The 24,598-nt window shown below is 38.1% G+C and overlaps 1 protein-coding gene across 3 annotated transcripts in view; it reads right to left on the reverse strand.

The window, feature by feature from the left end:
- The window catches only part of arhgap32b (Rho GTPase activating protein 32b), a 119,239-nt gene that overhangs the window by 69,184 nt on the left and 25,457 nt on the right, over positions 1–24,598 (reverse strand). For all 3 annotated transcript variants that reach the window (XM_081390183.1, XM_081390185.1, XM_081390184.1), the window contains exon 2: positions 1,607–1,720. In XM_081390183.1, the coding sequence (XP_081246309.1) occupies positions 1,607–1,695 (89 nt within the window). In that variant the 5' untranslated portion in view covers positions 1,696–1,720. The remainder of the gene's footprint in view (positions 1–1,606; positions 1,721–24,598) is intronic.

The following is a 24,598-nucleotide window of genomic DNA, read 5'->3' on the forward strand; positions in this document are numbered from 1 at the left end:
AAATACCATTTGCATGTGAAAAAAAACATACTTCAAAAGTCCCACTTAACCTGCAATCACTTCAGCAGTATGGTGTTGAGATGGGTGAAAATGAGCCTTACATGGAAACAGAGATCTAATGTTAAAGGATTAAGGTAGTGGTTTAAAAATCCAAGTAGAGCAAGATCACAAACCCGTTTTATCACTTTAGTGCCCTTGAGTGAGGCACTAAACCTTCAAGTTGCTCAGGGCAGACTGGCCCTGCAATCAGTGCACAATAAGCCACTTTGGATAATAACAGTCTCTTAAATGTCAAGTAAATAGCCACACGACTAACTGATCTACTTCAGAGGTCTCTTACTGCAACCTAGACGCCGTCGATAAGAAAGTTAACAAAGTTTAGGCAACAAAATTAACTGTTGCATACTCTTTGCAGACTGTTCTGCACTATAAAATGCTTACTTGCCTAGCTGGAGGCTATTCAATGTCAGAGTCCTACTCTAGAGGCTGCTTATTTAAGATACGCATGCGGTGCAGCGACAGGACAGCATATTGAAGGATTGCAGAGCTCTAGGCCATCAGAGTACCAGGGACTGTGAAAGCAAAGCCTCAGCACAGCTTAAGCATTTCCCCTAGTGACTATGAATCATAAGCATGGGTGTGTATGAAAATGACCACCAAATCTGGAATGCTTTTCACAACAGCTGAGAGAACACGCTGCCTCCCCTTGTCCTTTTCCTTGCCTTCTTTCGCTGATGTGCTAATATTTAATATATGCTAAGCTGTGGCTGCCATGGCAACCTTCGGCATACCAGATTTGGACTGTGTTCAAGTTAGGCTGAGGGCTAAAATGGCTGGACAATAATCCTCAAAACACAGGACAATCGCCGCAGAGCCCAAAACCATTGGCGGCAAGGTGATAGGAGAGGGATTTAGGGCAGAAATTCAGAGAGGAAGCCAAAGCATCCAGGCTCTCGTGAGTGCTGCAGATCATGTGACTTGCGCTCAGAGCTCAACCGTGAGAGTGGGTGGGTGGGAGTGTACTGGCATTGTAACGCTTTTTATTGGCTGCCACAGCTTTACTACTCAGCATCGTGGATTTTCATACAGACTGTGCACTCAGCACCATGTTATCTGACTGCAAAATGTGGGCTTTGATGACGGCAGGGATATTATATGAGGAATGACGTTATTCCGAAGATATAAATGTTCTCATGTTGGGTATTTATCAGTGCTAACAGCTGGGTAAGAACAGCTCTGCATACAATATGTTGGATATATGTACGCAACTCTCTAAAAACCTTTAGCTTACATAGTTTCTGCTGCATCTGCACGTACCACCTAGAGCTCGCACTTCTGACATTTCTCCTCAACCCCTGGAGAGGAATAGGATGTACGTGCCCAAGCCTTTGCTGCGCACACATACGCTGCACACAGAAATAACCTCTACAGTTATGAATGGAACAGCAGGGAAGCAAAGGGCATGCTGAGGCAGGGACACAAAAACTCACACAGGAGCAAGAACGCAACACACACACAGAAACAAACAGGTACCTTAAACGAGTAAAATAACCCAGGTGAGATCTCCCCCTGGGGAGGTCTGATGAGGAAAGACATTGAGTCTTACCTGTCAGAGATGTCATGACTTCCTGTGGCTCCGAGCAGTCCAAGAGCTGCACTTCCCACCACTGCAGCAGCCCCACTGCCAGCCTCCATGATACTGACTCACTGCAGGAGCAGCCTGCCAGAGAGAGAGAGAGAGAGAGAGAGAGAGAGAAAAAGAGAGAGAGAGAGAGGGGGGGGGGTGGATTGAGAGCAAGGGAGAGAGAGTAAAAAAAAAATTACAAAAAGATGTAGAGTCAGTACAGAGTTAGAAATGAGAGACGAAACAACTTGGACAGGGCAAATGTGAGAGTTAAACAAGCAGAGGAGAACGGCAGCCGTGAGATTGTGTCTCTCTGGAAGATAGCAGAAACCTAGACAAATCTCTGATCTTCATACTCTATTGGGTACTTTCAGGATTTAGACTTTAGGAACATGTTTTTCTCTGCTCTCAAATGGTGATATTGCATTCATTCAACTTGATCTGACAAGACCGTTAAAAAAAAAAAAAAAAAAAAAGGACAATCAGATTAACCAGGTTGTTATGTGGTATTTTGAGATTATCACGTCAGCTGATATTCATAAATTGAAAATACCCATGATAAAAACCCTTAAGAAAATAGAGGGAACCAGTAGTGAATTAGTATTCAGGGCTTTGACGTCATTCCTGCAGCACTCTATAGAGATGCCAATTCAAGGAAGCACAAGAGTACTCAGAGTACTTAGAAAATATTATTATAATAATAACAGCAACAAAAACAACAACAACATTAACACAGTTATTTAATTTCAAACAAAGCATCATTTAAAATTATTTTCTTCACAATTTCTGCAGTACACCTAGAACTATCAAGTTTGCTTTTTTTTTTTCATCCTTGTCTAATAATATCGGCATCAGCTGTTGAAGATCCCGTATCAGTCGTTCAATAAATCAATAAAAACATCCAGTGTAAGACGGTATAATGTGTCCTTCCCTTGTGCAAGTACTTAGTGGAGGTTATTAAATCTTGTTAATAGTACCATTAAAGTTGCCACCCAATCAGACACAAAGCTAATGTTTGTAACACAGAAAAACTCCCACCCCAAAGCTCTGTGTGTATTTAATTGCAGAGACAGGAGATAAATGACAAGCTGAACAAGAGAACATTCCTCATCCATTTAAAACAACAAACCCCTAAACCCACACAGCCATCCTCCTTTAGTAGCCATCAACCACCGCCATGCGGCTTTCTTTGTGTCCTTTGAAGCAGACAAGGGAAACTTTATGAAAGACTGGCAGGCAGAAAAATTGTAGGAAGCGCCGTACACCCACGCACGCTCAAAAAGCAACATCATGTCAATGAGAGGGATGGGCTGTTGTGAGAGTTTGACACTGGTAAAGAAGAACTTGTGGAAAGTTTCCTTTGTAAACGACTCTTTCAACGATTTCCGTGTTGAGCAACTGGTTGCTGCGACTGTTATATCACATTCGAATGAATATGCTACAGGTGTGATAAACGAATATTTTTAAGTCATCCATTTAATTATTCTTAAGTAAAACACGAGGCAAAACCTTTTATGGTACTTGCATAATGTTGTTCTGTGTGAGATATTGACAAAAAAATGATCTCAATATTTTCTGGGATTTTGTCGATAACGATCAGACGATATTTTGCTGAGCGTGTTATTGTGTTGGTACCTTGGCTGGTTTAGGACTGCCGTTGACAGCTGACTCCTAAAGTTTTTGTTATTGTTCATATTTTCTGAGATTGTTAGTTCACAGAACTGACAGACATTACATTTTCCAACAAGTTTAAATTAATTTTTTACCTTTTATATCTGCATTTTTACCTATATAAAAGGACAATTGTGCCATACCCAATAAAATGTACCCTATGCACATTTTATGTAAAATTACATTAATCAAATTCAGTTAGAATAATAAGACACTATAGGGTTGTTACCAATCAAATGAAATCAGAATCAACAAAATCCATATGCATCTGACGTGCCATTTAGATGTAGGCCTATTTATTTAATGCAAATGTATTTAACTTGCAGTTACAAATGCATAATTGATGTTTAAAAATAAAACATTGATGATATATATGACGTGATTTTAAAACTGAAAAGATACTTTAAATGTGAAACTAAAACCGCCAGTTGGTGGTGGCAAATCAAATCGAGTAATTAATTCAACCGATTCGTTCAAATAATGAAATTCATTCAGTAACGAAACACTGCTGTGTGTTTCTCATAGATGCGAAACAGTTCTGCTGTGGCTTTGCTTGGAACTATTTTTACCAGTCATAGAGCAAAACAGGCAATATTGTGTCTAAAATGTAAGTCACTTAACAGTTTATTAAATTGTATAAAATCAATATCGCATTTGCAATTGTGCTGATATTTGGGGGGAAAAGCAGCACTCTTTGTGTGATTGCTTAACTATATCATATGGTATAAATATAGCCTAAAAGACAATTAGTCACAGGGGCATTTTACTGCATTTTAGAGTAAATCATGCAGTGCACTCTTAATGCACATGCACAGTAGTCTAACCTAAACCGAAAAGGTAACAGCATGCAGTGTATGCACTCTCTAGGCGTGTTTTTGTTTGTTTTTTTGAAAATGAGGGACATACTCAATGTTTGCAACAACTATGATATTATATATCTCACATACCCCTATGTTTTTCTATCTTTTTCTACATATGATAATTCATACTCAGAAAATAGAGCTGAAGTGGCATTTCATTACAAAACAGTGCTCTCATGATTCCACAAGTAAATTCAAGTGCTTGATTAAAAAAAAAAAAAAAAAAAAAAAAAAAAGGGTCCTTGATTGCACCATTCAAAAATGGGGAATAACTCCTGACATTTACATTTCATCACAACAATTCAGTATTTCATAAGATTCAAATTACTGTATGGTCATCTTATTCAACTGCAGGAGAAACCGGGAAAAACATTTCAACACTTGGCTGACGCTTGTCATTGACAAATGAATGGCTCTCCGATCAGTGTTCTCCAAACAGTCTCAACACTGTTCACTCAAAGCTGTTTCAATATTATCAGTAAAATAAGCAGAAAAATGTATACCATTTTTGTCTTGGAATAGGTCAAGAATATGAGAGGCTATTCTTTTTGTTCTTTTGATTTTTCAAATTGAGCTTACACATGAATTTATCTGCACCACTTCATTTTCAGAGTATAGTTGTCAGAGGAGACTGAAATTTTCATGCATTGCAAAGGCAAAAGGAGGACAAATACACTTTTAAACCTAACTGTTCCAAACCTCCAGACCCCCACAAGATCTGGTTGAAATATGATCTCATTGACAGGCAGACAATCTGTCTGGTGTAAGACATGGTGGCCTGCACTAATATGAGAAAGATGGGATTTGTTAACATGGCATTACATCAGAGGGCAAAACCCTGCCTCTGCAGAGTATTACCTCAACAAATGTAACACGAGGCAGGTCAGACAATCTATTAAAATATCCGAAGGTATACACATCAGTTTAAAACTAGGAATCATGTTTCTCCCCCATTTCTCACAGCTGTCAGCCAACATCTCAATAATACAAGATTCATATCTTCATATTGTCTGCTGCTGGCAATAGTATGCATTATTTCTGAGTGAAAATAAACGTGCAAGTGTGAAAAAAACTACAGTGGATTCATTCGATTTGATGAGTTAAACAATCTACGTACACTCCACATCTGTGAAATATTTGGTAAAAATCCCAGAAAGCACAGAATAAGGTCTGGGCGAACTGCAAAAAAAAAATATTTTCCTTAATCAGTATTTAAGCCTGTATTGTTTTCGACAAAAAAAAAAAAGAAAGAAAAATAGAAACATCTTTAAAACAATTTGCTTTAATCAAGTAGAAAATGTATGTAAAATATTGTATGTGATATTTTATGTAATATTTTATTAAATGTGTGTAAAATAACTTTTTTCCTGAGAATATAGCTTGAGCTTATTTTTTTAAGAATAAGGGCCAATCTCATTTCTCTGTCTTACCCCTTCCCCTACCCCTTTGTCTGCATCTTCCCCTTGCCCCTCGATACCGAGTGAAGGGGGGTAGGAGGAAGAACGTTTCTCTAAGAAATGAGACACCACTCGATTACCGTTTGCGTCATCTTCCCTTTCCGCTAGCTGGCTGCTGCTACGTCAACAGAGGCGATACGCGTTGACAAACAAACGAAGATGCCGTCGTCTCGGGTTGTGATATCGATTGCCTGGTCTCTCTTTATCTTTGCACGCTTGTGTGCCATCAGTCAAAGACACTGATTCATTGTATTTAACGGCGGCGCCGGCGACACCATAGCTAAGCAAAACATTAGTAAACGGCAAATAGCGCATAGCTGCTAGCTAGAGTTAACTAGCGATTCAAAACAAAAACATTACAATTAAAACCGCTTGAACATTTTATTAAAAGTATCATAAAACACGAGTGTCATTAAACTGCTGAAAATAGTTACATTTGTGCGACTCAATTCTGAGAAATTCCTACCCCTCTCTTTCAAGTGTGGTCCTTCGCAAACTTCGTTTCAAGGGCTATGTAGCCCTACGCCTTGGCCCTAGCCCTTAATCAAAATGAGAATTGGGACGCCACTTCCCCTCACATGAACGCGCAAAAACGAGGGGAAGGGGTAAGAGTAAGGGGCAAGACAGAGAAATGAGACGCAGCCTAAACCTCTCTAAATTTTGTTAGAATTATGCTTAATACAAGGGGGGGGGGGGGAGTTAAATATATCTTTTAAGCATGTTTAGAGGTTTCCTATAGAAAACAACAAAAATACTAATTACGAGATTGTGTTTGCACTGTAGCAATTGTCTCTCCATCCCAGGAAAAAAGCACTTGTTTTGACTTTGCATAGACAAAAGGAGAAGCTGATGAGCAAACTTGTACTTGGTAAATAGGTAATTACTGGAGGTTGTTTTGAAGAGAAGAGCATATCTATAAATCCGGTGAAGAGACCAGAGATAGGAGTAAACAGCATCCAGCGGGTGAGTCCATGAACAAAACACTGCCAGAGCTCCAATGAAGCCCTGCCTCATTCAATTGCATGCAAGGAAAACTGCAGCTTTGAATGGATTTACACAGTTTTTGTATAGCCAGATCTTAAATCTATGAATGAGAGGGAAAAAAAAATCCATATTATATCTAGGTTATTTTGAGCATTGCTAACCCTGTGAAAAATGACTGTGTCGTAGGGTCGGATGCTGCTGTTTCTCAGATAAAAGTACAATTAAGACAAATTCATCGGTTCAGACTTCACTTCTCCAACCACCATACCATGACCAATGAGGAAAACAGCCACTCAGCCAACACCAAAAAGGCATAATTTCAAGCCTAAAACTTGAGGAAATGTGTACAATACATCATGTGGCAGATACAGAGTGATGTGTTTTGGAAATAGTGCTATAATATCACTTTCTGTGAGAGGTGACTCAGCATGTCCATCCCCTTTCACTTGGAGTTCGGGGAACTTTGGGGAACTAAAAGTTCTGCCAGATTCAATACAGTGACCTGCCAACTTTGCTAAGAGGAGAATTGTGCAGTCACAAAAAAAAAAAATAATAAAGTTAGGTAAACAGCATCATCAAGGTAAGACCTGTCAGCGTGTTATGATCTATAAGGTTATTTATCATGCTACTGTCGCATTAGCATGAAAATGTTAGACCCAAAACCTCTATGAGAATAATTAGCATGCTTTAAAACGCTTTGCTGCCCATCCCATGGGCATCGCTATTAGATGGCTGTTCATGCTTAATTAGACAGAGAAAACAAAGGGACAGTTTGTACTGTTAACCAACCTGAACTTGCTATATTTAGAAATTATCAGCCCCCCAACCCCCCTAACAAATTTAAAGCAACACAAACACAAATGACTAATGAAAAATCCTAGCTTGAAGTATTACCCATGGACATGTTACTTAAGTAAGGAGGAGGCTGTGTGTGTGTTATGTTTATACAGTGTTGTTTTAACTATTTCAAAACACACGTTATGGCTGAATGGGCATGTCGCCTCGCATCAAACATCAGTAATCAATCGGGCTGAATCTTGGGAGAAAAGGTCAGTGCTGATGAATAGCCCGGGCTCTGCTTATATTGCTGGATTACATGGGAAGTGGGCAGCAATCTGAATGAATGGGAACGGGCAAAGACTGCTGGGCATAGAGAGTCGAGCCTAGAGAAAAAAAAAAAAAAAAAACTGTGGCTCAGTGGGCCCACAGAAGAGACTCTCCACTCAAAACAATGCAGGCCGGAAACCTATGGCTTCAGCAGATCGCCTGTACAAATCCAGCAGAGTGGGGTCGTAAAGAGATCAGCCCAGAGTCCCACAATGCAGCCCTGCGTGGGCTACAGGTCACAATCAGGCCTACTAAGACTACAAAGCTGGGAAAATATATTCTGCAACTGTTTCATGCATGTGAATCTTAACACTGTACAATGCTGTGCTCAGTGGTAAACAGGGAAACTAATATAATTAACATAACATAACAAACGAATGGACGTAATCAAAATGCTCTAGACATCATAAAACCCTCCCCCTCTCCCCTTGTGTTCAAACTAAGTCACCGACCCCAAAGAGTCGCAAAACCAGTTCTCTTCAAACACTGTTATCACCTCGGCTGTCCTGAACGAGCCGGCAACGTGATTCCTCCTCCCCCCGATCGCTGGTGGACACACACATTTATGAACGCCTATGCGGCCATGCACATTTTACTTTCACTTTAGAAATAGCACCAATTTGAGGATGCACAACTAGAACAATAGGGCTGGGTACCGATTTCGATACTTTTTAGGTACCGACCGAATTGCCTCGATACTATCGAGTATCGAAAAATGACTTGTTGTTCGGTACCAGATTTTGATACCTAAGGGGTTAACTCGTCAACGTCAGTGCTCAAACAAATACATATGAAATGCACAACGACACACCTAAAGTCACTTACGCACATACACGCAAACTCTACACACACACATGAGATGCGCAGAACTCTCCGCGCACATACTCATATGAGATGCGTGCGCGCACACAAACTGTCCACGCAAATACTCATATGAGACGCGAGCACACACACACACACACACACAAACTCGCGCACATACTCAATGAGACGCGAGCACACACACACACAAACTCTCCGCACACATACTCATATGAGACGCGAGCACACTCACACAATACCCTAAAGATATGGAAAAGTCGATCAAAAGTGTGGCTACATTTCTCCAGGCTCGATGCCAACAGCGCGCGATGCAGTATTTGCGGTAAAATAATTGCTGCAAAGACCGGTACCATAACAGATATGATGAAGACCTTGACAGTGCACGGAGTAAACATAAGAGCAGAAAGTTGCTCCATCTTCGACTGGTAAATGAAGAAATACCTTGTTGATCACTCTGACAGTGTTTATATTGCAATAATGACCTTCTGAATGTACACTGCCGTTCAAAAATGTGTTGGTTAGTCAGAATTTTTTTTCAGAAGGATGCATTAAAGTGATCAAAAATGACCTTAAAACATGTGTAATGTTACAAAAGATTTCGGTTTTAAATAAATGCTGTTCTTTTGAAATTTGTATTCATCAAAGAGTCATGAAAAAATGTTTTATAGTTTCCAAAATATTAAGCAGCAAACTGTTTTCATATTTCTGAAGGATCATGTGACACTGAAGTAATGATTTTGAAAAATCAGCTTTGACATCACAGGAATAAATTACATTTTGAAATATATTCAAATAAGATTTGAAATTGTAATACTTCACAATGTTACAAGTTTTTCTGTAATTTTGATCAAACAAATTCAGCTTTGGTGAGCATGAGCTCTTTATAAAAAAAAATTGTTCCTTTGTGCACTGGCTAAGGAGCCAAACTGAAAAAATAAAACCAAAGTTTTTCTGAGGTAATGTGTTATGTAATATTGTTAAAATGGATTTCATAAAACTGGTATAAAAAAAAAAAAGTATCGTTCAGGAACCGGTATCGAAATCAAGGTATCGGTATCGGTATCAAATTTTTTTTAACGATACCCAGCCCTATAGAACAATAACTAATTCTTTGTAGGTTACCTATTTGCATTGGGTTTAAATCCAAAATATTGCCATATTAGGCGATTTTACAATACGCTTTGAAACCAAATCTTCTCTAACTGAACTAAATAATTTTTATTTGGCTACTTTAAAAAAAAAATGCTGTGGTGGGCAAGTGATGTAACCAGTGAATTAGAGATGTTAAAAGTGAGTGGGTCCACATATTTTAATGATATAGGCTAATTGTTTTTGATGTTTTGCGCCACGCATTATTTAATCACGTTGAAAGGTCACGTGTGACATAGGCAGAAGTACCAACCTAGTGTTTACAAAGCGAACGTGCAAAGATGAAGTCAAACACCATTTACAAAAAAAAATTAAAATAAAAACGTAAAACAACGTTTTATAGATTTTGTTTCACTAGATTAGACCCTTATCCCTCGGCTGGGATCGTGTAGAGCTCTTTGAAGCTGCAATTTGGACCTTCAAACCATTGGTCCCCATTGAAGTCCAGTACACTATATGGAGAAAAATGCTGGAATGTGTTCCTCAAAAACCTTAATTTCTTTTCAACGGAAGAAAGACAGACATGAACATCTTGGATGACGTGGGGGTAAGTAAATTATCAGGATATTTTAATTCTGAAGTGATCTAATCCTTCAGAAAACTAGATGAGTAACATACGCAAGCCTATGCTCTTATTACTGAGCTGAGCCAAATGATCCGGTTTGGTTCCCTAAAAAGAGGTTAACTAAAAGATTAAATCAACTGATCAGAAAATAGATTAATCTTAAAAACAAGCAATGGATTAATCGACTAATCGCAAAAATAACCGATAGATTAACCGATGATCAAAATAATCGTTAGTTACAGCCCTAATTTTTATATATTTTAAAACGTAATTTCTGTGATGGAAAAGCTGAATTTTCAGCATCTTTACTCCAGTCTTCAGTGTCACATGATCCTTGAGAAATCATTTTAACATGCTGATTTGGTGACATTTTGCCATTTATGTCACTGAAACCGTGACATGTTCTTCAGGATTCTTTGATGAATAGAAAGCTCAAGTGAACAGCATTTATCTGAAATAAAAATCATTTATAAAATTACATGTCTTTCTTGTCACTCTTGATCAATTTAATGCAATCTCGCTGAATAAAAGTATTAATTTTATAAGATTATATGTATATAATAATATATTGAATGGTAGTGTAATATAGTGCAACATTAACCACAGACTTTATGCCAAAATAGGATGAATATGAAGCAATTACTTTCACTGTTTTGACCATCGCTAAAACAAACAAAAGCAAAAAGTTTTATTTTCTTGCGCAATGATGCAGTTCGTTCAAACTGATTACTGGTCTATTAAACAGCAGTGCTACATTCTCACAAAAGAACAATATGAGATCCAGAACAACAGGGGAGGAGCATTAAAAACAGACTGAGAAAAAAAAAATTGAGAATGTGAAATGACTCGGACTGAGCTGAGCACTGAGGCTAATTTTCTTTATGACCTCTCCAGTGCTTCTGTGGAACGGTTAAGTGATTTCACTAAAGTAGTTCATCACTACTTTCTGGAGCCAGGTTCAGAGCTAAATAAACTCTACAGAAGTTAAATGAGTAAATTCTGTCACCCTGATGCAGTTTCACACTTCAGACGCCAAGCCTTGAAGGCCAAACCTCAGGAACCTTGTGGAGTGGTAAAGAGAGAGATAAATGATACGAGTTAGACTGTTTATCAACTAGAGAGAAAGCAAGCATATTACAATGGCCTTCAGAGGACTTTAAATGCAATAACTGATAATGAAGACTCATTGTAGTTAGTCCATCTACTCGCTACTTATCAAACATGGCCAGTTAACACTGAGCGTCCTGTTTATCATGCTTAGATGAATCCTAATTTTAGTGGCTGTGCACGTCACAGACTGTTCTGTTTCCAATTCAGTTGTTACTCTGAATAGCCTCGCCCACTGCGAAATCTCATTGGCCCAAAATCCTTCTCCACATAACTGTACATTAAGTACAGTGTGATTGTCACATTGTGCAGCAGTATCACGTTCAGTGTGGATGAAGTGGTCAATCAAAAGACCCGCAGGCCAGTGGTGAACACAAACTGTGTGAGGTCCCAGCATGGATTAAATTCTTTGTGAACTGTCTCAATCTCATCGTCATGCCTCTTACTTTGATTAATGAGGCAGAAATAACACAGCATGATAATCCTGTCAGTGCCATCCTAGCGCTAAACAGGAACAGCACCTCACCTAAGCTCTTCCAGCAGAGATTCACAGGCCTGATAAGCATCCCTTCTCTCTCTTTATAAATGCAAAGAATTTCCTTCTCCTCTTCATCCCTGCCCATAAAAAAAAGAGAGACAGAAATCTAGGCCGTCAACCACCAGCATATGGCATTAATATTCATGAAACAGAGACTGTGAGTTTCAGCAAGGCCTCACTTTTATTTCACCGGCATCTTTGCTCAAAAAAGACAGAATGATACACTACCTCATTACATAGAGAAGTGAACCAAAAGCTTGTTGCTTAAACTATGTCTGCTTGCAAGGCCAAAACACAAAATCTTGCAAAAGCTCTGAGTCATCAGCAACAAAGCTGATTTGGGAAGTGAAACTGCCATCATCTCATTGTCATTTTCTCAATGCAGCACTGAAATGAATGCACTAGTCAGTTTCAAATGCACAATCAGATCCGTGCCCTGTGTCGCTGACATTAATTATCCCTCAGTGTGCAGGAAGAATAGGTTATGTCTGCATGCATGGATGTATCATTATGATTAATTGCTTCACAAATTGTGGCTAACCTCATGTTCGCTTCAACAGAAATTCAAACTATGGCTATATTTAAAATAAACGTAATAATGAGGAAAAAATGTGAAGTAATTCCCCGACTGACCTTTCATATGCATGCAAGTTACAAATAAAGCTTCAAATGAAATTTCATAAACTACAAAATCATGTACTGTTACCTATAATGTAGGTTACTCATTTGTTGGTTTGTGCTTGGTTATGCAAAGTTCATGTTGGTGCCATAATGGATTAAAATTTGCATACTGAAAGAAAGTGACCTGAAATGTTGAAGGAAAAAGGTACTAGGATCTAAAAACCAGAGCACAAAAATTCCCGTTTGCAATGATGTCCAGAGATTACAGTGCTTGATGCAGGGTTTCCATTTCAAAATTGCATACTTTTCCAGATTCAATTTACAACATTTAACAAATGATTCATTACGTTTCAAATGATAAGCCATATTTGATGTCGAGAACAAACGAATTTCCATGGATGATATACTGCAATTACCACAAGGACCCACTGTTAACGATCTGTCCCTCATGGACTGCGTGAATTCGCCACTTCCTGTGGAGTTTTTTTTTCTGCTACTAACTGACTAATAAAATTTTGGTCAACTAACCTTTTTCTGGTCGACTAACGTTTAGTTGACTATTAGGGGGGAGCCCAACCTAAATTTCTTTATAACCAGCATATATTCCCCTCTGACATAGCCTATTAGTTTGATGCTGTAATCGTGGTTTGATGTTGCACGACCACCAAACAGCAAAATACAGTCTGAATTAAATGAAAGTTTGCTCCTTTATCTGTTGCTGGTTTGAGTAGCACATGCACATTCGTTTAGTGAAATTCAAAAGAGACTCTTTTATTGTAAAGACAAACTGTTGCAACAATCACTAAACTTTTGCCATGAATTAACTCTGCTTGTATGATACATTTATTTTTAGATTTGTTTTGTTTAATATTTTAGAAAACTGAATAGGGGAAATAGCCTGGAAACATAAAAACATCAGCTGGAAAAGAATTCCATACTTTTCCAAATGGCGAAGGGACCCTGTTAATGGCTTTCAATAATAATTTTGATTATCAATTTATCATTTGCTAAACATTTTCTTATCAATTAACTAGCCTCTAACCTAGAGAGCACAAAGCTCCACAGTGGTGTGAAGCTCAGCTTCTGACATAACAGGACAACAAAGTCACCCAACATTATCTTTTCTGCACAATTAAAAATACTAGCTATCCATTTTTTCATGACACCCCTATTACACACACACAAAGAAAGAGCTGTTAAAAGTATCTTCTACATCTCTGGCTTCTGGATTTAATTGAGAAGTACCCAGTCAGTACTTCGGGGTACACGTGTAGGAGCAGATTCTTCAGACTACTTGAATCCCTTAATTAGGCCACAGTATAAATAGAAAAGCAGACTTTTGAAGAACTCTGCATGTATAGAGAGGATAAAATTAGTGGCCCAACATCAGAGGAGCAGAATATGGCACCTCTTGATTTACCAGCAAGTAACATGGAGACACAGGCTTGTCTCAAACTAATGATAAGAAGGAAGCTACAGAAACAGAACGTCAAATTAGGAGCAGCTCTTTGCAGTGTGGATTACCTGGTAAAGGCATTCAGTCAACTGCAATATCATGCAACACAGCAGCAAAAAAAAAAAAAAAAAAGAATATTTTTTTTTATAATATATATTTTTAATATAAAAAGAGAGTTTTAGAGAATATATGTTGTTTAAGCTATTTTCTTACCCACTAAACTCACTAAATTAGAAAAAAAAATCCTAATAGGGTAAGAAAAACTTTTCTGAAAGCAACTCTTAAAATACATATTTTTTCATGTTATGGCTGATAACTATGGAGGGGACCTTTGCAAAAATAACTATGATAAATGATAAACAAAAATAAATGACTATCGTGTGCTCACGAGAAACTATCTAGTTTCTAGCGATAGTTTCTCATGCGCATGCAAAACTTTCTCGTGAGCACGTGAAAGTCTGTATATTTTTATTTTTGCAAAAGTCCCTTTAGGGGCTCCGAAGATAACTTGATAAATTGTAAATATCAAACGAATAAATTGTAAATTACAAAAATAACAGTAGTGGCCAAAAGTGATTTACAACCTTATTTATTCAAATTTTGTATAATTTTTTTTTTATATATATATTTTGTATGAATGTCATGAAGTTGTGCCTAGAGTGTAAAACTAATGTATGCATTCTACATTCCAATTGTATCATGCGCCATGACGATTTTTGTGGATGTAATTTTTTGGACATACCAAACTAGCGCTAATAAATATATTAAACCCACAGGGGCAGGGCATCTATTTATTTAACTGAATCACAGCCTTTGTGAATTCACAATAGTGCTAGTATGGTTTTTAAACATCATGAAGCCTTTAAAAATGGTCTAACAATGCAGTTCATGAATTCTGAATTCATGTATTTTACCGGTTACTCGAGACTCGTTACCGGTTAAAATCGAGTACTTCAATTTAATAGAGGAATTGTAACATGTAATACTAAAATTAAACATTTTAAACAAAAATGAATTTAGGCATCACAACATTATAATGTACAGTATGAAAAATGGATATTCATTATCAGATTTAAAGATTACATTTAACAGTGCTATTCATTTGTTAGTGTTTTTAAATAACAACTTAAACTTTTAAGTGAGCATTAGATGATAGAAAAATAAATGTAAACAGGAAAATATTCAGTATCAAAAAAAAGTTAACTGATTTTATGTACCAATATATTGTGCATCCCTAAATTAATTATTGTATATAAACATTGATATTTTGACTGTAAAACAGCAATATTCACACTTATATTCAAAAGACAAAAGTCTAGGGAAAGCGTGGGCTGGTGTGAAATACTACTCAAAGGGAAATGGATTGGAGAGCTACATGTTCCTGCACTTGTCCAGAAGCTTCCACATTTTGATTCTAGCTGCACAATAGCAGGATTCTATCTCAGTGTTTGCACCATTTCTCTCATCAGACAGACCTGTTTGATCTCGCTTTTTAAGAAGCCCTGACCCTAATTCAGCAAGTAGAATGCATTCATGGGGTAGCCTAATTCATAACAGAGAAGTGGAGGAAATAGGCCACCGCTCCGAGGACTGCAGCAAATCTCAATGAGGTGCCACAGCGAGACCGTCTGGGTTTCAAATGGCAGAATGTCTAAGCCTAGAGCACATACAAACACACACACAAAAATATTATACAAATACACACAAAGCATGAGGCAGGAACGCTTTTAGACCAGAATGACAGTAAAATAAAACAACAAATGTTTCAATATTTGTTTAAACTCATACATAAACACTGGTTGTAATAACAGGCATTCATTTTTCAACATGACTAATGTTTTGACTTTAGAAATCTGAGACTTTTAAAAGTAAGATGGAGAATAATGCTTGACAACAACATTACAGGAATGACCAAATATGATAAAACTTCTGATAAGTGCTGTCAGACAAAACAAATCTGTTCAGTAACTCGCTGGGCTCAACTTGACCTTATAAGCAAAATCTATGTGTCCTTCTGTGTGACTATGAGACGCACAGGAGATAAAGGAACCTTGAGGATCCTGTATTCAACCATTCCAGCTGCCATGGCATTCGACACTAAATCAATACCACTGCACCCATGAGGAGAAATCTGATATTCCCTTCTGCAGTCTCGAGGGCACGAACATAACACCTGCCCATAATATCTAAATTCATCCTCTATATTAACCAGCCAATTGGCATCAAACAGAGCAACAACTTTGTAAATAACATTCAGTTGCTCCAACAGGAAAAAGAGCCTGGGTGAAGACACGACAAACATGAACTCCACTTTACGCCTGCCAAAGAGTGAACTTACTGCTTACAACATCTTAGCATGAGTATGAAGAAGTATAATTATAGTGAAGTACAGTTGGTAGTTTTGAGTGAGGCCTATTTTACATGTCAGTATAAAGAGCAATGAAAGCATCTTCAGCAAATCTAAAGAGTCCACTCACAGATCAATGTGTCAGCAGCAATAATTAGCCCTCTACAGACACACTAAAGCTCAAGTTGCCTTTGGCTAATAAATCTTTTTTTTTACTCGCCAGAATTTTTACATGGAATGCAAGATCAATGCAAAAAAAAAAAAAAAAAAAAAAATCTATATAAGTATAATATAAAATATTAATTTCAAACATTATTAAAGACAAGTAGACAGTCTGTAATAAGAATAAATAGCCTAATAAAACTACAAGCAATAGCACAAAAAAATAAAAATAAAGTAAACAAAAAAGTGCTTTTCAGGTTGATATAGCCCAACAGTTTTTAGATACAGATTAGGTACAGAAATTGAATAAAATAATCTAATGTAAAACAACTGCATAGTCTTATTAATTAAATATAGACTAATCTGTATTTAAGTTACATAAGTTATTCAGACAAGAGCAGTGAATGGTTTTTAGGAGTGAGTCTTGTTGCTGGATTAAAATTAAAAACAGATAGCAGCAGGTACATTGGGCAAATATAACTTTAAAATAATGCAAATTCAAATATACTGATTACACATGCGTTGCCTCTCTCAACAGTTTAAGTTCACTAAAGACATAACCGACTATGTTTACTAGGATATTTGCCAAGATGATTTGTCAAGATTTTCTGTTTGAGTGCAAGACGACGAGAAAGAGAACTCGAGTCAGTATTCGCGTGAAGTCAGACTCAGCTTTCTGGGCAAGGCTTTAATATGGCAAGGCTTAAAACACATTCAAATGATAAACTTTCATTGATGCAGCATTGGCCCGATCGGGACAGTGACAGTTCTGTCAACTCTGTCGTTATTGTCGAGCCCTGCATTTAGATCTAGCGCGTGAACTCTCTTTACGTTCTCTCTTTCTCTCACGTTGAGTGCGCGTGAACAACATAAGGCGCTCTCAGCCAAGCGACGTTGCATAAAGCTGAGCAGGCAATGAAAACATATCCTCCGGAAGAAATTGTTTTAAAATAACCCCTTAAACCATGACTTATGGCAAGTTTTGTGGATAGAAATGGACATTTTGGGACATACAAATATGCCATACCATCAACAGATTCAAGGCATGATTATTGCAGCACGTACCTTGAACTGGTCACAAACAGAAACCTTCAATTTATAATTTTAGACAGGATTATTAATAATTTTCAGATATAAGGTAGAAATTGAAAGGGGAAAAAATGAAACGGCACAACCCAGAAAAAGATTTACAATTTATTGAAAAAATTTCTTAATGGCAAAGGCCACACCCAACCTGTGAGCACTTAATTTTTCTGGGCTTTTCATAGAAGATCTCTAAGACCCTTTGGTAATTGAATGCTATTGTGGGAGGGAGGGCATTAATGCTGACACGCATGCACGTGGCCAGATGCTGTCCTTGTAGCCTATTCCTCAGGTCTGTCATCACCTAGAAATAAAGGTGAATCTTTTCACAGATTTTTATACATTTTTTTCAGTTATTTTTTATTTTATTTTTCACTGAAAAATGTCAGTATTCGGTACCAATACCAGTGAAAATCCACGATTCTCAGTACCAATTTCGCAGTTCGTAACGCTTTCTCCTTTCCACAAGCACTTACTCTCCCGCGGCGTCTGTCGTTGCTATGCAACCATGAACTGAGGCGCGCCTGGAAAAACGAGCACGGCGTGTTGCTTCTATTATGAGCGCGCTTGCCGTGCACCTACATTTGAAATAACGAATTTGCATGCACAAAAAACGCGCTGTGAGCGCCCCCTTATGGCAACGTGACATTAGCCTAATCGAAAATATTTCCATATGTGGCTCTTTCCTCCTTTCTTGTCAACAAGTGGATTCAGAGCACTGCATTAGCAGTGCCGCTGGTCGCCATATCTGAATACATTGTAGGGGAAACTCTGTAATTGATTGGCATATTAATTATATATTTACAACTCATTTAGCAGACGCTTTTATCCAAATGGGAACAATAGAAGCAGTTAAACTAGCAATAGGACAACAATATGCAAGTGCTATGACCCTTCCCAGTTTATTCTAACGTAGTACGCGTACGTACTTTATTTTTTTAAGATAATAGATTAGATATAGAATAGAAGATTAGTATTAATGGATCACGTGTTGCCGAAAAAGATGTGTCTTCAGCCGTTTCTTGAAAATGGACACGCTCTGGGGTGCGTTTCCCGAAAGCATCGTTAGCCAACTATGGTCGCAAGTTCATCGCAATGCCCATTGAACTCTATTGGTAACGACGGAACTTGCGACCATAGTTGGCCAAAGATGCTTTCGGGAAACGCACCCCTGGTTGAGTTGGGCAGGTCATTCCACCAGCAGGGAACAGTCATGGTAAAGGTCCGAGAAAGAGATTTTGTGCCTCTTTGAGATGGAACCACAAGACGGCGTTCACTTGCAGAGTGCAAGTTTATGGATAGCACGCAAGGCTGAAATAATGAGTTTAGGTAAAAGGGAGCAGAGCCAGTGGTTGTTCTGTAGGCAAAAGTCAGTGACTTGAATTTGATGCGCCTATATTTGATATATGATCATCATACATAGACCACTTTTTATTTATTTTAGAATTAAAAAATTTAATTGTTTATTCATGCGTTTCATTCCTAATCCTACATTTTTAAACATTTATTGTTTTCTACAACTATGTAAAATTGTACAATTCCAAGCTTGAGATGACAAAGCATAATATATTAGTATATTAGTGTAGAGTGTTTCTTTCTACATTACAAGTAAGCCAGTAAATCTTATCCTAAAAGAAGATTCACTGCTGAACAAAAGCACAATGTGACTGTTTGATTGACAGGTTGTTTGACACATGGCTGAGGAAAGTCTGTGCCTCAGTGAAACAGCACAAGATATCACACTGTTATCAGAGGATTTAAATCTAAGATAAAATGGGAATGCAGGCTGGTGACAGCACAGGGCGTTTTTTCTTCCAACAGAACTGGCTATTATGCACACTAGATGCGGAGCACAGTCGACCCTGGAGACCTTGAAAATATCACATTCATTGTTCAAAGCACTGTTTTGAAAGTTGACAGCAGGATGTCCTACAGAGGGAATTTTGTGCCACAGATAGCCTAGTGGTTGGAACATTCTGACAAAGATAAAATGGCTAACTTACACTAGGCACACATTGGAAAGAGTAAAATGTATGAAAGGAAATGGGGAAAATGTCCTAACTAGGAGCGACGTGATAAAGAAACAAGCAATAAAAGCCATCTCTTCAATATAAATCAGATTTTTTTGTCCTGACCATAGCAATAATGACTTTTTGATCAAACTCTTGGGGCCTGTCTCAATATCCACACTTGCGGTCTTAGCCACTCGAGTGCATGGATGTGACAGGAAGTACAGGGGTTTTTTTACAGCCTGATTTTAGACCACAAAATATTTTATTAGTATGGTTTAGGGCCTCCTTTTGCGGCCAATACAGCATCAATTCATCTTGGGAATGAGATACAAATCCTTCACAGTGGCTAGAGGGATTTTGAGCCATTCCTCTTTCAGAACAGTGGCCAGGTCACTATGTGATGCTTGTGGACTGGAGGAAAACGTTTTCTAACTCACCCCTCCAAAATACCCCAAAGTGGCTCAATAATATTTAGATCTGGTGATTAAAAGCCATAGGAGATGTTCAACTTCATGTTCATCAAACCACTCTGTCACAAGTCTGTGTGTATGACAGAAACATTCTCTGAAACAAATTCTGAAACAATCAGCGAATGCTGAAAGATGAACAATTCAAACTCACTGATTCTGACTTCTCTTCCCCCATCATTTGAGTATGCTGATTCCCAAATAATTTTATTTTGTTGCACTATAAGATTTATGTTATTCATATTCCATCTCTATATTTACACAAGGTCCTGCAATGTTTGCTGTTACATCCAAACACTTCCAAAAGAAAATCTAATCTAGCATCAATAAATAAAGCCACAAGCCAAAAACGCTGTTGTGAAAAGGCTCCACGAGATCCAGAAACAAGCAATACAGATCCTTTGTAATCACTCTGAAATGATATACATTTATCCTCGAAGCTGAAAAAGATAGTAGGTTTTGAAGCATCTGAGAGTGTGAACAAGCTAGCTTATTTCGCTTGCTCATTCCAAAATTCAATGTTCCTGACAAAGTGCCAGCACTTTCCATTCTATTCATTTAACCAGCAACATTTCTTCCCCTGTTTGAGTCTTTGTCTTCACATGACCTTTAGCTAGCTGACATTTCTTCAGAATTGAAGTGATCAATTAAAAAATCAAATGCCTAAGACATACAGCTCAAACATCTGAGAGATAAAGGAGTAATTTTTTACGTTACATTTACAGTAGATAGACTATGAAAGCTGTTGTTTATTATGTCTAAGTCAGTTCTTGACTGAAATGGACAGGAAAGTCTTCTCTTTACAGGTATATGTCCTAGGGCTGGGCGATAAATCGATTTTATCGATTAATTCGATTGTGCAGTTTACGTCGATTTTTTTGAATGAAAATCGTTTTTCTCTTTAACATTCGCCGACGCTCCCCTTTGGGCTCCCGTAGCTCCGAACGGGCTCAGCTCTTCCCCCGTGCGTTTGGCATAGAGATACACAAACAACACGGCAAGACCGCAGCAGCACAAACACACCCGCCAAAAAACAATCTACAGTCTTACAAACTGAATCCGCAGAGCTGCCAACTCTCACGAATTCACCGTGAGACTCACGCAATCGTCACTTTTTACACGCTCTCACGCTACACATCCATTTTCTCACGCAGAGAAGAATCGCGAAGCAAAGAGGACACTGACACCGACAGACAAGACAGAGAAGGTTACTATTGCTATGAAACAAATTCTCAGCTCTCAGATTCTGTCGATTTAATTACGAAATTCAAACAATAAACACCGTTTTGGCGCTTGACAGATCGCTGACAGAGTTCAAGCGGCACGTGAACCGATCATCTGTTACTCTTTACTACTAGTTAATAGTAGGCTAAATATACACAAATGATCAATAGGTAATTTGAAAGATACAGTTCAACTTACCGAAATGAAATAAAATCGATCGATCGATCTGTGTTTTTCAACTGCGGAAAGAGGTCTAACAGCTAGAGGACAATAAGTCACGTAAAGTTATTTTTACCTCTGGAAAGCCCATTAATGACCATAGCACGTTAGTTGGACTTTAAAATAATTGCTGTAGAGAGTAGTATTTGCTAAATATGATAACTATATTACATATTTATTATATTTTACCTATATCATTAAAATATTATAATGTTGAACTTGTTATTATAAAAAAACGCATAATATTTAATTTGAGATGTTATTTTTAACCTTTAATAATAATAACAGCTGACAGGGCTTTAAATTAACATGTATCTACTGTACCAAGTATTTATCCAAAGGAATCGATATTGAATCAAGATCAGAATCAAATCACAAGAATTGAATTTGAAATTGTGAAAGCAATAATAAAAACAGTAGCATACCAGTCATTGTACCATGTAAACATTGTGTTGTCACTAAACTTAATAAAATTCTGTTTAGTTACCAAATGTTTTGACAATCACAATACACTTTATTGTGATGTACATTTTTTTTCACATTCCCCACCAATCCCAATCCACCCATTTCATGTTATGTTCTGTTATGTTATGTTAAGTTATGTCATGTTACATTTTCACTGTTTACAAAGGCAGGGCCTGCCATCTTGTCTTTTTGGCTTGTTGTTTCTGATTGCACTTTAACCCCAAGGGGAAAATCCAAATCAAATCCCAGAAGGGAAAATCAAAACAAAATAAAGTTAAAAATAGTTTTGAACAATTTCTTTGTCATCTGCAGTTTGATTTTAAGTAGGGGAAGAAAAACAAATCGTTTTAAATCGTAAATCGAATTTGTGAAAAAAAAAAAAAAAAAAGGATTTTTTTTAGGCCATATCGCCCAGCCCTAATATGTCCTAGGTTTACGACTGCCCCCAAATATTCGCCTAAACGTTAATCGACGAGAAGAGGCTTAGTCTACCAAAATTTAATTACAAAAAAAAAAAACTCCACAGGAAGTGGCAAAGTCACACAGAGACAGATCGTTAATGGCGACTTCTAGTGGTAATTACAGTATGTCGGGCAGGAAATCCAGATGTTCGCCTATCATCCATTGACCTCAAATATGACTTATTTGAGTCAGCCAATCAATTGAGACTTAGCCAATCACTCTAACGTTAGATAAATGTGTGGTATTATTAGATGCATATCTAAGTGTTTGTGCGGAGTGTGGAAGCTAACGTATAGCAAGAGCAAAATTTCTCTTTATAGGAACCTCCCACTATACTGCAGAGATGGGTAAGTGAGCGTTGTCACCATCTTTGCTGCTGACACTGAATCAGAAAACACTTTTATTTATTAATAAAATTAATGATTATTTATTAATAAACTAATGTATTTTTTCCAACACATTCATAATCATTACTTTTACACTTTGCGGCAAGCTTTATGCGTGCGCTTCTGTGCGGAATAGGCTATATACACTCACCTAAAGGATTATTAGGAACACCACTACTACTACTACTACTACTACTAATACTGTGTTTGACCCCCTTTCGCCCTTCAGAACTGCCTTAATTCTACGTGGCATTGATTCAACAAGGTGCTGAAAGCATTCTTTAGAAATGTTGGCCCATATTGATAGGATAGCATCTTGCAGTTGATGGAGATTTGTGGGATGCACATCCAGGGCACGAAGCTCCCGTTCCACCACATCCCAAAGATGCTCTATTGGGTTGAGATCTGGTGACTGTGGGGGCCATTTTAGTACAGTGAACTCATTGTCATGTTCAAGAAACCAATTTGAAATGATTCGAGCTTTGTGCCATGGTGCATTATCCTGCTGGAAGTAGCCATCAGAGGATGGGCACATGGTGGTCATAAAGGGATGGACATGGTCAGAAACAATGCTCAGGTAGGCTGTGGCATTTCAACGATGCCCAATTGGCACTAAGGGGCCTAAAGTGTGCCAAGAAAACATCCCCCACACCATTACACCACCACCACCAGCCTGCACAGTGGTAACAAGGCATGATGGATCCATGTTCTCATTCTGTTTACGCCAAATTCTGACTCTACCATCTGAATGTCTCAACAGAAATCGAGACTCATCAGACCAGGCAACATTTTTCCAGTCTTCAACTGTCCAATTTTGGTGAGCTCATGCAAATTGTAGCCTCTTTTTCCTATTTGTAGTGGAGATGAGTGGTACCCGGTGTGGTCTTCTGCTGTTGTAGCCCATCTGCCTCAAGGTTGTGCATGTTGTGGCTTCACAAATGCTTTGCTGCATACCTCGGTTGTAATGAGTGGTTATTTCAGTCAAAGTTGCTCTTCTATCAGCTTGAATCAGTCGGCCCATTCTCCTCTGACCTCTAGCATCAACAAGGCATTTTCGCCCACAGGACTGCCGCATACTGGATGTTTTACCCTTTTCACACCATTCTTTGTAAACCCTAGAAATGGTTGTGCGTGAAAATCCCAGTAACTGAGCAGATTGTGAAATACTCAGACCGGCCCGTCTGGCACCAACAACCATGCCACGCTCAAAATTGCTTAAATCACCTTTCTTTCCCATTCTGACATTCAGTTTGGAGTTCAGGAGATTGTCTTGACCAGGACCACAACCCTAAATGCATTGAAGCAACTGCCATGTGATTGGTTGATTAGATAATTGCATTAATGAGAAATTGAACAGGTGTTCCTAATAATCCTTTAGGTGAGTGTATTACACTAGGGGTGTAACGATTCATCAACTACATCGATGTATCGATTTATATTTCTATGATCCAACTACATCAATCTGTGCTCGGCAACTTGGCCTTCCGGATGACATATATCGACCTAACATCGTTTTAAAAGGTAATGAATCGATTGTATCGATACTAGGAAATAACGCATTGGATTTAAGCACGTCAGACTTTATATGGATGTTTTTTCTTAGCACTTTTAATGATAAAGGCGTTAAACGTTACTCGATTCAGTCTGCCTATCTGTGACTATCAGCAGCGCAAAGACAACAAGCAGCGCAAAGTCTCTCACCTAAGAAAAACTAACTTTCCTGTCCTCTCAGCCGCTATACTGCAGTAGCGCGCACTCTTCAATTGCACGTGCAAATGCAGGGGAGCGCGCTGTAGGCCTATACAGTATC

This window comes from Scardinius erythrophthalmus (assembly GCF_964197995.2).
Source record: "Scardinius erythrophthalmus genome assembly, chromosome: 17".
NCBI classification, from domain to species: domain Eukaryota; kingdom Metazoa; phylum Chordata; class Actinopteri; order Cypriniformes; family Leuciscidae; genus Scardinius; species Scardinius erythrophthalmus.